The sequence below is a fragment of a genome, unplaced genomic scaffold (assembly GCF_019419815.1).
Source record: "Pyrus x bretschneideri cultivar Hongxiangsu unplaced genomic scaffold, Pyrus_bretschneideri_v1 Contig3, whole genome shotgun sequence".
In the NCBI taxonomy this organism is placed as follows: Eukaryota; Viridiplantae; Streptophyta; class Magnoliopsida; order Rosales; family Rosaceae; genus Pyrus; species Pyrus x bretschneideri.
Window position 1 is genome coordinate 11,239,274 of NW_025999612.1, and position 17,535 is coordinate 11,256,808.

Consider the following 17,535-nt stretch of genomic DNA (forward strand, 5'->3'; position numbering starts at 1 on the left):
ACAGAAAGCAAAAGGAAAATCTCAACTTCCCTTTTCTTGTTTCTTATTTTAAAAAGCTTCGTCAGAACTCAGTAAGTGATATTTTTACTTTTGAATTATTTTTATAAATAATAACGTTAATGGGTTAAATTGTAAAATGCTAAAGAGAAAGAAATCGATGGAGACCAAACCCGCACCAATAGAGAATGCCCACAAATTATTGTTCAGCAATTAACACAACAATTCTCAACATTTGTGAAAGAGTAAAATAGGTACAACAAAAGAGAAATTTGTAAGTTGTTATGATTCAACACTATTAAAAGGGAAAGTCTTGCTTAGGTGGATGAATGGTCAAAAGATTCGTTTTATAATAGGAAATTAAAGTATATTTAATTGTATTAAATTACATAGGCACATGCCACATAACATGGTTTACCCAAATTAATTTTATTGCTTGATTGAGAAGGAATAACCCAAGTCCTCCGAGGAACTTCACACTTTTCTACTCCTATATATACATATCCTTCTTATCAGTCCTCTCCTACCAGAAAACTCATTGGAACAAGCCAGTCATCAAATTACATAACTTCCAACGACGCCATGGCTGCCAAGATCTCCTCCCCCTCCTCCTCCTACGGCAATCCCTGCCTTGATATGTTTTTCCATGTAACACAAAAATACTTCGAGGATGACACCGAGCAGGCCTCACATAATTCCCGTTTGCTTAACTATCTGAAGCAACTTCTGCCCTTGGCCTGGTCTCACAATCCCCTAATCACACTCAAGCTCATAAGCAACCTCGACTCTGGAAAACTTTATGATGAAGCGTTCTTCTCCGCCGTGTTTTGGCTCCACCACAACCACCCAAAGACTCTGCTATGTAACGTTTCATTTAAAGACTCGTATGTCCTTATTGACATTCTCTACAGCCTTCTGGAAGGCCAAGACGCTGCTGAGAGGCTGCGCAGAGATCCGGATTACAAGTTGTTGCACGACCAGGTGATGGATCTTTTCGTGGAGAGGTTGAAGTCTGATATTGAAAAGTTGAAGCAGAACAAGCTGAAACTCAAGTTGAATGATGATGTTGGCAATGATATTGATGATGATGTTTTCGTTACTGAGGCTGCAGCGTGGTGCGTTAGCACATGCCCCTCGGTAACCAAAGCCACCCGCGCTGTTTTGCTGCGTGAAAGCGTTGAGAGAAGGCTTTTCTCTCCAGAATCATCAGTTCATTCAAAAGAGTGGGAGCGGCTGACGAAGGAGGTTTTGGAGCCCTTGACCAAATACTACAACCGTCGAGGCATTGTCGGACACAAGCGCTGTGACGATAAGAAGTATATGGAGAAAATTGCAGCACGCAATTTCAGTAGCATAAAGTACGATGCTCTCCTTCCACATCAGATCGTACTTTATGCTGAAGATGGCAGCGATATCGAGCAAGCAGTTGAGCTTCAGTGGAAGACAATGGTGGAGGGCATGCACCTGAAGGGAAAATTCAAAAACTGTTTGGCTGTGTATCACACCACCAAATACGCGGACAAGGGAGTTGGACGAAGGATGATGATGGGTTTGGCACTTTTGCTGTCTCAACTGAGCGAAGGGCCATGGAAGGACAAGGTGATCACTTTTGGTAATTCGGCCAAAGATCGGCCAATGCTATGTCCCATACAAGGCAATGATCTAAAGTCCAAGTGCGAGTTTATGAAGACAATGGAGTCCGACTTTTTTGTTGATTATGAGAAGTTGTTTGATATTCCGGAGGTGGCTGCCATTGCCAAGGGGAGTGTGAAGCCAAAGCAGAAGATAAAGAAGGTGTTTGTATTTAGCGAGTCCCTTAGCGGTATACAAGAGAGCCAATATGAGGCAATACGGAGAAAGTTTAAGGACAAAGGGTATGGAGATGACGCGGTGCCACACATTCTGTTTTGGAATTTTGGGGACTTAGAAGATCCGTTGATGCCTCCAAAACAACATCCAGGGATGACACTGCTCAGTGGCTACTCTGACAATTTGATCAAGGTCTTCTTGTGCAATGGTGGGGAAGTTGTCCCGCACCATCTCATGGAGGCAGCCCTTTCGGAAAAAGAGTATCAAACTCTTGCTGTAGTCGACTGAGCTTCAACTGATCAATCCTCGATCCATTGGATTGGGGTGGTCTGATCTCAGTATCGTTTCTTTCTTTTTTTTAAGTATGTTTCAGATTATTACCTGAAAGTCCTAGGATGGGTACTAACTTAATCTATAAATGACAACTTAACGCTAAAGCAAATTATGATTTCGATTAATCAGTTATGCAAAATTAATCCTACACCAATATTCAACATGCATATAAAAAGCACACACATGATGTAGGATTTAACGAGGCAAAACCCACCACTGGGAAAATCCTCGGGCTACCAAGCCAGGAAGCACTAAGAAAGAAAGAATACATAAAGACTTACAAAACTCATCAACTAGACACACATACCAGTTGGCAGCTTTGTCTTCGCGCTTTGCTACTCGATCTTTCTTCAGTCCTCGAGTTGAAGTGGCACGGTACTAACGCAACCGTCAATCACCTTTCCCTCGAACTTTGCACGATGCTAACTCGATCATGCAGAATGTTTATATGATGAAGTGTTTGTTTGGAAAACAATCAATTATGAAAATCACAAGGCTCATTTCCATAATTGATATTCAATTTAAAACCTCAAAGAAAACAGCATGAAAAATAATATCTTATTTTAAAAACCCATGCTGTTGGAACCGTAAGCTAACAGCAGTATTCAAAATGTTTTTCTGCGTACACAAAAACCAAGCTGATGCTTCTTCAAAAATCTTTTTAATCAAATAAGTTTCTCTGCATAAATGGTTCCCTTTTAAAAACACATGCTCATCAAAAACCACAATGTGGCAGCCACTAAAAATAATGTTCTTTTTAAAATCACAAAGCTGCTCCCTTGTATCTTTTAAGAATAACATGCATATATGCGACTTGAAACTTGAGCACTTCCCTGACTTCCCATATATCAATCAAAAGAACCGCAACCGTTTGAATTGATAAGCACGGCATCCATGAGTTAGATGACTCCCACCTAGGGGTGGAAAAAATTCCCGAAAATCCCGAACCGAACCGAAAAAATCCCGATCCCAAACCAAAAATTTCCCAAACCGAAATTCCCGAAATTTTCGGGATGCTATCCCGAACCAATCCCAAAATTTCGGTATGAGATTCGGGATTGGCTTCTCGATATTTCGGGAATCCCATACCAAACCGAAAATATATAATATTAATTATTATATATATTTATACATATATATATTATTCTTTTATAATTGATGCTAGTAGTTTCTAATTCATGCTCAGCAACCTAGAATGCCCTACACCTTGCATATTTTTCATGTTCTGTTTGATATTCATGTGGATTTTATTATTGCTGCTGCAATGGCTGATGATTTCAGAAGGCTTGATTCTTTTGTCTCTCAACATATTGCAAAAAGAGTTTAATTAATTTGAATTTTGACTATGATAAAAAGAGTCAAGCATGCCAGTGTTCAATTAAATGGTAGTGTGAATGAAATGAAATTCCTAGTTCATAAATGTGTTCTTGAATTATATATTTGAAAAACAATTCATAATTTCATATTTCAATTTGGGATTCCCGATTTGTCCCAAAATCCTGAAAATATTTCGGGATTCCCGAAATTTGGGATTCCCTAAAATTTGGTTTGGGATTGGTCTTCAAATTCCCGTCCCGAAAAATTTCGGTTTGGGATTCGGGATACTAGTTTCGGTATGGTATCCCATACCGAACCACCCCTACTCCCACCAACATGCAATCACTTAAGTTTCAAAACACGGTTTGAACACTCGGTTTGATAAGTTCCAATACCATCAGATTCTTTTGCATGCATGTTTTATTAAGTGATAAAGAAAGGATAAGTTATTTGAAAAGATAAACCACACAATGGTTAAGAGTCCTATCTCAAAACAATAATATGAAATATAGATGAATGTAGTTGGATGCATGCATGCAAACGTACCTGAATATTTATCGCGTGTAGGTAACATCTTTGCATCGAAAGTGTGAGAACCCTTCCTAGACTTAAACTATTACAATTGAAAATATATAACAAGTCTAAGCTATTACAGACTCAGGCAATTTGTCAGGGATTGCCAATTTTACCCTAACATTACCTTTAAATTTCTTTGCAGGGATATCATATTATAGGTTATATGGATGAACTGATAAATCCAAATTTCTGGTGCAGTTAGTTGCTCCATCTTATGCTTATATGTTATATTATATGTCAATACATCTAAATACATGTAAGTTAAAGACATTACTTAAGGCATAAGCAATAGCAATTATTGAATTCTAACCTTAAGCATCTGCGAGACCGATTATGAGTTGGATATAGTGTCTTGAATCGTCATGTTCTCCAACAAAAAACCAATTCATTGGAACCCAGAAAATCTATCAGTCAAAGGATATAAAACAGAAAAGAAAGCATAGATAGCGAGCGAGCGAGAGAGTGAGCATCACCACTGTTTGATTTCAGTTTCATTTTATGTGATCGAAAACTGATGTATATGCTTTCTATATTATAAACACATAGCAAATCTGTATTAAAACAGGAAAGCAAATCTTCCTAATATGTCCTGCATTGTAAGTGTTTAATCATATCTTGCCTTTCACTCCAAGGCTCTTGTAATTACTATACAATGGCTACAGGCCATGCCAACTGAACCCTATCACTCTCGTAAACTTCGTTGCTATAGCTTCAATCTCGTTCTGATGGCACATGATTTCAAGAAAAAATAGCCCAAGGTTTTGTTGTTTTAATTGAACTCAAGAATTTTAGTCTTGATATTCACGGTTTTCCAAGATGAAAAACCAAAAACTTCTCAGATTTACATTCGTTGTCCTTATTAATTTCAATAGTCACTTGCTTCTCAATTCTTCTAGAAATTACTAGCAATTAACATGAAAGAACACGCAATTGACAAACAAATCATTTTTCTTGGGTTTAATAAATAGGCTGTAGTATATGAAAGGAGTGACAGTAAACTTCTGCCAAAAACAGAGAGAGAAAGATGGCTGTTTCTATCTTTTGCAGCGGCTAATGACCATTGTCTGTTGTTTGGTGACCAAATACGGGTGCTCAAATCACTACTTTTAGCGCCACATCGAACCGCTACTAAAGGTATATTTAGCGACTACTGTTGAGTCGCCGCTAAAGGAATTTTTAGCGGCCACATAAACCTCTACCAAAGATATTTTTATCCACAACAGAATTCGTAGCTAAATAGAATTTCAGCGACGAAAAAAAGCCGCCGCTAAAAGTTGTATTACAAATTTTTTCTTCCCCTGAGCCCGCACCAATTAGAATTTTTTTTTCATACACAGTGGGAATTTGGGAATCTCCACCGTTATGAAGTTTTCTTAATCATTTGTAATTATGAATTTCACATTACATTTTTACACTATGAATTGTTTTGGGTTTCCGAGAGAACTTGTGAAGATATCTAAAGATAATCCCCATAAAGCCAATTCACAACTTCCCGCAAAGATTCTTGACTGTTGAAACGTAAAAGTTTCTCTCCCGTGCGGCCACACTGCATTGAAAACATTGATGTAAGAGATGGAATGCCATGGAAGCAAGAATCAAAATTATAAAGAGAGAATCCACTACACTGGGGTTTAGGGTTAATGCATTGGTCAACAATTGTCTACATTGTAAGATCGTTTCTACAAGACGGCTTAAACCTACCATCAAAACCAAGAGAAAGCATAAACAAACAAAAAATGAAAATCTTCACTAGAATGCAAATGGATGAACACTCAAACGTCCCACAACTGATAGAACAACAGATGGTGCTTTAACGCAGTGGCAAAAAGAAAAAATTCTTACGCACCCTGGTGTGGGTTTGATTTCCAACAATCTCCCTCCCCCTAACATTTAACAATTTAACTTACTAATGCTATCGTTTATCAAAAGAAAAAAACCGATGGAACAAAAAAAGGACAGAACATGTCGAGAAGATTCTAAACCACTTACATCCATTTAAAATGAAGAATCGCACCATGCGATTTGCACAGCTTCGTAAAGGCAGAGACAACAGTGAATAAGTGAGCCTATGTACATAATGTCCCTCGCACAGGGGAAATGACAAAAAATTAAAGAAAAGGATCAAAAGCGGGACTGAAAATTGTGCAAAGCAAGACAAACTTATTCATAACTATTCGCACGATAACTTCCTAAATGACAATTGTAAACAACGATAAGATTACTGGAATTTCATGTAGAGATTAACAAAGAAAGCTCTCATACAAGTTGACAATTAAAGATCAGCATGATAGATACGGCATGTGCAAACACAAAAAATTCTATCAACTAGAAACAATTCGTTATGGAACTCATTATGTGACGGAGAAAAAATAAACGAGGAACTGAGAGTCGGATTATATTCAGCATAAGCAGATAAAATATATGCCTAAAGTAAGTTGGAATCAAGTTCTCACCTATAAATTTTGATATCTGCGTTGCAGAGCGTCACCAGGAATTGATAATGCCTGATTAGTGATCTCTTCCAACCTGCTCTCCTCTCTTCCAACCTGCATTCCAGAGCCTCCATATACAGGCACACACCTGAGACCCAGTACCTATGCAACTTGGTAATATTAATAACACTGATTCTGCTGAACAAGCTCCCTCATCCGCCATTACAAGACCAAAAGGCCCATCTCCTGCCACCAAAGGTAGCTGGTCCTTGATATGCCTCAGCATTCGCAGCACATATGCAAGGGTTTACCAGAGCCAGTTTTTGCAATGCCATTGCAATCTCGACTGCTCATAATTACAGGCACTGCTTAATCTGAAATGGCATTCGCTTTCATAGTTGAGCTTCTTTATTGGTTCCAAGATATATTCAGAAGTCCAGTTTGGTGCCAGCTCTTAATATGCTTTGCCACAACTTCACCATGTATCTTAATTCCAAATGTTTTCGGTATGCACCTACATCTTCTGGGATCATTTTTGAGATCCCCTTCATGTAGAAATCCTTCCGGATGTTTGATAGTCTGTCTTTGAGTGGTCAACTGGAGAGAGCTTCTCAAATTTTATCTTCGTCGCCCTTTTTGTGAACTTGACATCACCTTTGTCTTCAAATGGATCTTCATCACTCTCATAATCCCATAATCGGAGTCTGAATCCACTCCAAGAATTTTTCTGGCCAAAGATTAATTTGACCCATTTTCACCAACAACTACTGATTGGTCGGCAGCATTGGCCAGCTTCTGTAGCATCTAGCGGATTAATTTCATCATCCAGCAAAGCAGGTGAAGTTGTTTCATTCTTGGAACCAACTTCCATGGCAGTTCCATATTCTTTGTCAGTAAGATAGGCTTCTCCATCAACGTCCATGCCCGTCTCTTCTTCATCGTCAGATTCTCCTTCAAGAGTCCAGGTATTTATGGACTTGGGTTCACCGACATCACCTTCCCTGTGGTTCTCTCTTTCTCAGATTATGTTTCCTTTCTTCTTAACTCCAGCCACTCCTGAACTCTCCTCCTCCACTTTTCCATTTCCTCATCCAACTTCTTCTGTTCATCCTCGAACTCCTCCACCACCACCTCACATGCTGGCTTCTTCTCCTTCTGGACTGGATATCTTCATCACTATTCTTTATCGGGCTCTCAACTCCGCCATCCCTATGTATATTCTGACCTGCTGCTACTCCTTCAACTCTCTGTCCACATTTTACTTGTAATCTTTCTTACAGCGCTTCCTATCACTCTCCCTAGCATCACCATCATCATCCTCATCTATATCATGCACCCTTCTGTTTCGATCTCTGTCCTTTTCCTCCTCTCTAGCCCTCTCTCTCTCTTCTCCCTATCTTTCTCTCTACTCCTCCGATGACTATCACTTTCCCTATCTCCTCAATGCCGCTACTCTACATCGTGCCTCTCGTTCCTCACAATAATCACAAAACTTGTCTCTCACGGAACAACTACAATCACAATCTCTCTTATCTCTATCCTTACCCCTACAATGTCGCTTCTCCCCATTCCTCTCCTTTTCGCCATCTCCATCTCGAAAACCACTAATCCTCTTCCATTCTCACTCCTTAATAGGTTTACATTTACCTTCTACAACAGCAGTTCCTCCTACAACTACAATATTCCCCTGCAATTCACCAAACACACAAAAAATTACTCCTTTTTCCGACTTACATACAATTGAGACCAACACAAATAACAGGAAACCAATTCAGACGAGAAAACACTAAAAAAAAAAACCCTAAACCCAAATCGAATAAGAAATGAAACAAATTCACAAATTATTTGTCAAATTGAAGAAAATTCGACTCGGAAGAGTTTGATTACCTGATTGACACAGAAAAGCTCGTGAAAATGGGGGAAAACGCAGAGTTAGGGTTGGGGCAGATTGATTTATTTGCCTCCAAAACCCAAATAAATGAAATTGATCGAAATTGGGCTATGGTCGGTTATTTTGTTGGGTTACTTAATTGGGCCTTTTTTGGACTATTGGGCCTTATTTCTAATTAACAATTTGGGATGTGTTTGTTTGCCGTCACTAACTTTTACTAGACTAGACTAGACTAAGAATTAGTGTAGTCCACTGTTTATTCACAAAAAGGATTAACTTTAATAACATTAGGTGGGACTCGCATGGACTAAAGAGCTCCCTAGAGGGGCAAGAAGTGGAAGGCCAGAGAGGAGGGAGATTTGACTGAGGTTGAAATTGGGAGAACAAAGAACGGCAGAGAGATAGGGGTGAGATGCAAAGTTTGATAGAAACAAAGAATATAGTAGAAAGGAAAGTAAATTAAAAATAGTATTTTGTAACATAATATTTGATTATTTTTTGTTTTTTAAAGTAAAAGTAAATTAAAAATGATAAAAAAAATATTTTGGGCTTTAAAAATACTAAACCAAACACTTCATTATTCTTATCCTACTTAATCTCTTAAATTAGTTCAGTCCGAGATAATCCGGTGCGTTTGTGACAGGACGTGAGATTTGAGGCTGGTTTGGGATTGTGATGACTTAAAAAAAAAAAAAACCCGGTTGTCAATGATAATAAAAAAAACATAGAAAAGCAGAAGTAATGTTTACCATGCTTCTAAAAAAATGTTTTTTAATTTCAACGGATAGTAATCAGTGCCCATTTAATAAAATTTTTAAAGGATAAGTAGACCCTCACATATTAAACAAAATTACAATAATTGCCCCTACATTATTCTCTTTGACAATTATTATATCACATTAAATATTGTATCATTTTTAGTCATTTAACATATTCACTTCCATTTATATATTTTTTGTTGTTGCACATCAATTTATATTAAAGTTTACTAAATAGTCAGACCCATTTTGACATTTTTTTTCACGCATACAAGCTTGGTGTTATGCTTATGATTTTCAAAGTTTTTTCATAGGCTCAGGGCCCCAATTTGACTTTTTACTTTAATTTCTTTCATCGGATTTGATTGGAGGTTGGTAGCTCCTATGGAGTTTAGGCAATCTGTTGCTTTGTGAGCTTTGAGGAGGAGGGAGAAAGAAAATCAAAGAGGCCTGAGGTTTAGGTTTAAGAAAGAGGATGATGATGACGACACCATACCAGACCTACACAACAGTAGTCAGTTGCTCACCACACAGCAGAGTAAATTTTACAATTTTGCAAGATCAGTATAGTATTTCGGATTGAGATTTTTGGGTCCTTCTAGGCTAAAGTTTTGACCCTGCCACTGCCTAAGTGGTAACGAAGGCTTTACATTCACTCTGCTTGTTAAGTGCATATGGATTAGCCGCTAAACATGTTATCAAATTTTTCAAATTCCATTTCATATAGATAAGAATCTTAAAAATCGGTATTTTGAAGTGGGCCAGAAGAGCAGTTAGCGTCATATTAAGTTACCTAGAATCAAGCTCCAATACCAACTGTGACCTCAAGTGGGAGATCGAAAATTGAGGCATACAGATTCATCTTAATCCTCTAGCTGCGTTGTGTGCATCATCAGATCAATCATCACCGGGAAGGAAACTAGTAAAGCTGCTTCTACAAAAGCACTTGTGGAAACATGAATCAGAAAATGACAGAGTCCCAGAGCTGCCACTAGATCATTCCACCCTATAGGATTTTACAGACAGCGATGGCGACACCTTTGGAGGCACCTCCTAGGAGCTGAACTTTAGTTAGTATGGCAAAAGTTAGCACAAGTCGGAAGGCACCTAGGTGGGCACGAACGCTTAAGGCAAAGAAAAGCTTTGTTTCCTTGCACACTTTTTTTCTGCAGTGGCAATAGCTTTGCTAGGTGTATTATTTTCAACTTAGACTCAATTTCCATGCTTAATTATAAAGCAATGCTAGTGTAGCGTGACAAATGAAATTAAATTTTTTGTCTAGAGATGAAAATAAAAAATAAAAAAAGTTCCGATACTTATGTCGGAAACCGTTCACGCTCGAATCACAATTTTTGGTTTCATACAAGCAAAACATAAGCAATGGTGTGTTTGTGTTGATTCCATAAAAGATTGAGAAACCAAATCTTTTGTGATTCTTATGAAATCTAAAGAAACAAGCTAGTAAAACTTACCAATATTGTACTTGGTGGAGATAAATCCAAAATGTCAAGGAACAAATCTAAGGAAGATTGCCATAGCCATAGCCACAGGTCGGTGGATTCTTGTGTGCAAACTAGGGTGCATCTCTAGATCAGTATTTTACTCATTACGTGATGAAAGAGATATTTCTATTATTACAACTTTGAGTCTCTCTCGTCACTTGACACAATATTAATATATCTTATCACGTAACGTAATGAAATCACTTGTCAAGTGATGAAAAAGACATTTTCGTAATTGCAATTTTGGTCTCTCTCATCATTTGACACTATTAATATATCTTATCACGTAGCGTGATGAAAGAGAGACTTCCCGAATGTTATCTTAGATTTTGTCTCATAGTTAGTGAGACAAGTGATTTGGACCAATTGTTTCCCGTAATATTATGGAAAGTGTTATTTGCACTCCAAAAATCTCATTCTACACTCCTCACAAATGTATTTTTCTTTCCTAATATAGAAAGTTTAGAGTGTAGAATGAGATTTTTTGAGTGCTAATATCAATTCCCAATATTATTCATAGATAAAAAAATTGCAGGTGGGAAATGAGTGATTTCATGTCATGGATGATAAGATTGAGACATGTTTTGTCCCTTGCCTGAAATGATTGTTGTACCGAGGGGAACATTGAAGTGGCCCGTCCACTATACCAAATTGTGCTTTTAAAACTCTTTCTCTCTCTCTCTCTCTCTCTCTCTCTCTCTCTCTCTCTCTCTCTCTCTTTAAATTTGGTTGTGCTGCATGAGAGCCAAAGCGTAGAGGTAGGAAGATTAATTAGAAGAGAAATGGGGAGTTCTCATGAGCTTACAAGAAATGGCCATAAGGATGTTTCACTTCAAGAACTCAGTGATAGGCTTGCTGAGTTTGCTCAACTAAGAGGATGGGAAGAATATCACAGCCCCAGAAATCTCCTTCTAGCACTAGTAATCTCTCTCACCCATTTACCATCTTATCTATTTACTTACGTTCTTATATGCACATATTTATTTTCTCATGTGAGACGTGAGTTAGGACAGCTGACCAGGTAGAGAAATGAGTTTGTCGGCTGCATATAGATTGTAGTAGTTTAGAATATCGTCTTATCAAGCAGATAAAACAACCTACACATGACATGTGTTTGTGCAGGTGGGAGAGGTTGGAGAACTGTCTGAAATTTTCCAGTGGAAGGGTGAAGTTGCAAGAGGGCTGCCTAACTGGACTTCTGATGAGAAAGAGCATTTGGAAGAGGAGCTCTCTGATGTTCTGCTCTACCTGATTCAACTCGCCGACGTCTGCGGACTTGATCTGGGACAAGCAGCTCTCACCAAGATTGTCAAGAATGCAAGAAAATACCCCGTTACGAATAAAACAACAGCTTCCACCACCAACTAGCTATAAGATCAAAATTAAGAACCACCTCTATATGTTTGGACTCATGCTGCTTATTTTTTCTTAAGTTGATCATGTCAATTACGATCATAGTTTTGTTTAGAGAGGAATCTACTTCCTAATCCTTCTTAATAATATATCTACGCATGACTTTTTTTTTTTTATTTATTTATTTTTTTTTATACAAGCGATATTATACACTAAACTCGTTTAAATTACGTAGAGCGGGACGAATTTAAGTGCAGAGAGTAAATCACACTAATCTAGTCAACTTAACTAAAGCCATGTCTGATAAGCAGGGCTTTAAACCCGAGCGTGCCAGGTGGACCAGTTGGACATTGTAGTCTGCTAAGCAGGACTTTAAACCCAAATGTGCCAGGTGAAATAGTTGGACATTGTAGTCGTCATTTTGTTTGATTGTTATTATATACCTTTGTTAGGGTTAATAATCTGCATTGCAAAGACGATGTATTTAATCAGGCCATTACCTTAAGTTTAGCATAACAATTAGCAAGCTAGAAATTTTATATTTTTCAATATGTTTGCGATTTCCTTCTTTAGCCAAACGGGGTGTTGGTGCAACTTGACAAAATTGGTCCTTCTTGGGGTCATCTATGCCTTTTGATAAGGGCCAACCATTCAAAGTGGAGGAGATATTATATAGGTTAGGCTTGCTTATGATCACATGGACATGTCTACCATGGTGTGATTAGTGAAAACAAAGAGAGATAATGATCTTATCCGATATAGTTAGTGTGTGGTGGGGTTAAATTTTAATCAATTTTTATTGTTATGGTGTTATTCGAAACCAATAATGTAATGTCATGTATTTTAACTTTTTCATGTAACTGTGCATTATTAATTTAAAACACCATTATAATAATGTGCTTGGTGTAAGTAAACCTCTCTATTTGGCAAGAGCCAAGCCAATCATCAAAAGTGGAGCAAAAATATAGGCCATTGGCCATCTTCCTAGTACTCTAATCAAAAGGGTTGTCTACCATCACCAAGTTGTGATCATTGAAAGCCAGAGGGCTGATGAAAACTTTAGCCAACAAAGTTAGTGTCTGGTGGGGGAAAGCTTAGGGTAGCTAGTCCCACTTCATGCCACCTTGCTCACTCACGTTAATCTCATTTATGTTAGTTCTTCTATCCTTGTTATTGACCTCATTTGTGGTGATGTGAGAGCTTGTTATTTGATGGTCGCACAAGTCAAATTGCGTGGTGTTCTTACTAAAAAGTTCTCTGATGTGGTGGGGTTTTCGTTTGATTACTTTCTTATCCAAAGAGATACAAAGCTTCAAATGCAAAATTAAAATGTAAGTGTAAAAGAAAAGGATTGTAAAAAAAAGTGCAAATACATTAGGAAAATTAATTTGAGTAATAAAGTGTTCAAGAAAAGCCCAATATGAGAAGTCATGGGCCTTCTCCAAAGAGATACAAAGCTGCAAATCCAATATTTTTTAGGCTTTTTAGTTATAAATGTTTTTGAGGTTGACATAACTTCTTACTTTGATTCCTGATAATGAAAATTGATAGATATGGTCATTGAGTATGTCCATAATAAATTATTTTGGTCATTCTGTGAAAAATCTGTCAATATCCTGGTTAAATTGTCACGTGAACGACTACATGACTATATTTCCAAGGTATTTTTGTCAAACAAACCCCTCCACTTAACGAGGATATTGACAGATTTTCACTGAAGAGCCAAAATAATTTTCGATAGACACACGCAGGGAACAATCCTATCGATTTTCATTCATAGAGATCAAAGTAAAGGATTATGTCAATTTCAGACACTATTTTTAACTTAAAAAACCTATTTTTTTCTTGCTCCTCAAATATTTGCGTACAACTTTCTTTTGCATTACCTATCCAAACAAATATTCTTTTACGTTGACAACTTGAGAATACTAAAACTTTTCTGGCCATAAAAAAAAAAAAAATTATTATTGACACTTCGAATCATTTCATACTCCTTTAATTTTCTAGGTATTAAGAACAACGAATGAATATTGAAAATGTCAGTAGCAACTTCCAAAAATAAAAGCCAAAATAATGAGATTGCTTTGGGTTTGAAAAGACTATTTTAATCTTCACGGCAGATGTATGAAAGTGAGACGGGAAAGCGACATCCAAAGAGGGACAATGTAGTAAATTGAGCAAAATAAAGGGGCAATTTTGTAATATACCGTAAGAAAAAAAAAATAGTGAAATAAAATTGGAAGATCGAGGCCCCAGAAAGTCGACATCGGGATTGGACGGAGAAAAATCATACAAAGAAAAGGACGAGGGGTCCCACCAGAGAATTTTCGCCGCAATGCGTACATGCTGAACCAATTTTATACGGAAGATTCTATTTTCTCCACCCCCCTCAATTGTAGTTTATTTACAATTTAGGCTCATAAGTTTTTATATTTTCAAAAAGGTAGTTCATTTCCTTGGCTATGGTTCATAAATCATGGACAAGATGATGAAGAAAAATAAAACTAAACTAAATATGTTTTGGGTTGGAAATTAGAGGACCACCACCTTACTAATCATCAACAAGATATAGCTATTTGGTACGTTTATTTGCTATAAGCAACAATTTTAATATCAAATTTTAAAATAAAGAAATGTCAACTCATTTAGGCTTAAAATTTATCCACAAGTTTTACACATTGTTCTAAAAAAATTCCCCAATTAATCTATAAATGTTTGAAATTAAAAAAGAGCGCCCACCTAACCCACCTAGACCTGTTTCTGTAGTGACTTTCACTTAAACAAAAAATAGAAGACTTTCATTTTGCATTTTATTTTTCAATAAATTGCAAGAAACTTGTTTAATATTTTTTTTTCTTAATACTTTATAATTTATATGTCGTTTCATTTTGTAATTTAAGTATCGCATATATAATTATGTATTTTTAAGCATAAGTAAATATTTATTTATATGTCATATAATAAATTTAACTAAAATCTAAAAAACCGCCAAGACGCTAGGCTCTTACCCAACAAGATGCTTAGGCTAGTCTTTTACTGGCTGAGACGCCTGGGCGCCATGCTACTTTTAGAACCTTAGTTTTACAATATATATGCTTTGTCACTTTTTGTCATGAGGAGGGGGTATTATAGTTTCTTTGCGTACAAGTTGGTGATATCATATGACCTATTTCGAAGAATATTGACTTCAAACAAACAATTTTCCAATTAGCATTTAAATCAAGTATTTAGTGCTTGTTTTCCCGTTGTCAATGTCATGCAGCTCTTTCAAAATGAAACCCAATTATTGTTACAATATTTATGATACGTATTTTACAATTTTTTATTGCATATTTTAATTACTGTTTATTTCTTTGATTTGAAGTTTTTTCATGAGATGTAACCTTGTAACTAATTTATTAAAGTAATAATTACATCGATTGTCGTGTCAATTGTTTCTAGGGCAATGATTTTCAATGTGCTTCTATATATATATATATATCATTATACAAATGAAATGATATTTGAAAAATAAAATTTTTCTTCACTAATATAATAATATGTGATATTCATCTTTATTCTGAGCACACAAAAAAATTCTCATTCTCGAGACCTTAATCATTACCATTACTAAATGATCATCATTACGAGATATTTTTCAGTTTGGGCATTGTACACCCACAAGTGTCATAATAAAAATAGGAATAAGATTCTTTTTTTTTTTTCTCTCTCTCCCCTCCCTTTTTATTTAAACTGTCACAATTAAGTCACATTAACGTCATATATAGAGAGAAAGATAAAATAGAAAGTGTGAGATAAGGGGAGGGAATGAGAAGAGAATCATACTCTATAAAGTGGTAAAAAATTATTTTTAAGTATCCAACCATTATATATTATGACATTTGATATACTAAGCTATATTTCCGACACATAAAAAAATCTCTTTATGATTTGATTGATTAGATTGTTATGGTTGGCAACATATTTTGAAAATAAAAAATCAAAACTACTCACACAAACACAAGTGAGTGATTTCCGCATATTCGTTTCTTCTCGTATTTTCTACTTTTGAGTTTAATAAATTAAAACAGATTTTTTAGTCAGAAAATTAAAATAGTATTTAGAGATGCATGTAAACAGATGTGTGGAAAGAAATACAAACATGACAAAGACCCTGAATACAAACTTGTCATTGGTGGCACCAAAAAGTATCTTGGTTCATGTATTACCACTAATCACGGTTTCAAGGCAGGAAGAAGATTCTCTATCCTCCTATTCCTATTTTCCTTCATCCCCTCCTCTCACACATTGTCTTTTGTCTTATTATCTTTATAAAAAAATCAATATAAAATGTTGACGCTTAACCGTGACCGTTCAAATAGGAGAGCATGGAAGGGTAGAGAGATTAGGAGGGTAGAGAATCCTTCTCCTTCAAGGCGGATCATAATTACACGGTGAGACGTATGCACTTCCCAATTAAGTCCATAATTATTATAAAATTTCATACGTATGATTTTATTATAAAAATTTACGTGTTTATATTATAAAGTATTGTGTAACAAATACGAGATAGTAGAGAGTCTCTTTACAAATGGACCGGGATCAATTAGCCTCTAAAACATATGTTGATTCCACGAACAATTCGTAATGCAATTCCTAAAAAAATAGGAATTACTGAAAAGTAGTTGATCTTATTTCCATTTCTTCTCTTTCACTATTTACAACCTCTTCCGATTCAGAAATTTTCTTATTACAAATAAATAAGTTAGAAGTTTATTTTGAAAGCTAACATCCAACATGAAAACGAGTCATGAGAGTTTTCCTTGTTACCAGGAAATTTCTACGGGCCCACTGCTAACGGATCATACTTGATTCCTAACAAATTTAGAACCGTGTCTTCTTACCTAATGGAATAGTCAGTCATAGCATTTAATAGCATGTTCATTGTTTTTTATAACAAGAGAGAATATTTACAGACATGAGTTAGTCTAGTTGACTAGAATAATATGTTTGCCTCTCGCAATCGAATTCAAATTCTCGTTCACATAGTTAGGGTAGTGAATATCGTCTTATACAAAACAAGAGGATATGTGTCACATTATTATTGTATGTGATTAAAGATATGTGGTCTAAAGTTTAAGGGTTTGTTTGGAAGTGTTTTTGGTGAAAATTTTACCAAAAGCGCTTTTAAAGGCACTTCCAAACGTGTCCTAAACCTAAGTACTACCCATTCATAACTAATGAAAAAATAAAAACTTGTATTAAATTCTTAATTAAATTAGGAAAATAATAGTCTAATAACTAATAAGTGGTTGTGTGTCTGCTAGTTGCAAGGTTCTAAAATACGTTAGGCGCTAGTTGGATGGCGGGTTGGGGCCTAACGCCTAGGCGGCTAGGTGGATTTAAGTAAATCTATTGTATTTCGTGTAAATAAGTGTTTGTTTATACTTAAAATATATATAATTTCATCATAAACTAGAAAATAAAATGACATACATATTATGAAGTATTAGAAGATAATGAAAACATGAGGAGCATGTAAGATGTAACTAGCAACTAATCACCAAGACCAAAACATGAACTACAAA

The 17,535-nt window shown here is 36.2% G+C and overlaps 2 protein-coding genes and 1 pseudogene across 2 annotated transcripts; 2 read left to right on the forward strand and 1 right to left on the reverse strand.

Annotated features, from left to right (window-relative positions):
• The first annotated feature begins 579 nt into the window (after positions 1 to 579).
• Positions 580 to 2,094, forward strand: LOC103931394. Its single transcript, XM_009340873.2, has one exon. The coding sequence runs from the start codon at positions 580 to 582 to the stop codon at positions 2,092 to 2,094; it is 1,515 nt and encodes a 504-aa protein (XP_009339148.2).
• A 3,145-nt stretch (positions 2,095 to 5,239) lies between these two features.
• On the reverse strand, positions 5,240 to 9,896 carry LOC103931372 (annotated as a pseudogene).
• A 1,434-nt stretch (positions 9,897 to 11,330) lies between these two features.
• LOC103931371 (dCTP pyrophosphatase 1) lies at positions 11,331 to 12,144 on the forward strand. The gene is made up of 2 exons (XM_009340850.3): positions 11,331 to 11,535; positions 11,738 to 12,144. Exons 1-2 carry the CDS (start codon positions 11,398 to 11,400, stop codon positions 11,981 to 11,983), a joined length of 384 nt encoding a protein of 127 aa, XP_009339125.1. The 5' UTR covers positions 11,331 to 11,397; the 3' UTR covers positions 11,984 to 12,144.
• Positions 12,145 to 17,535: the final 5,391 nt, after the last annotated feature.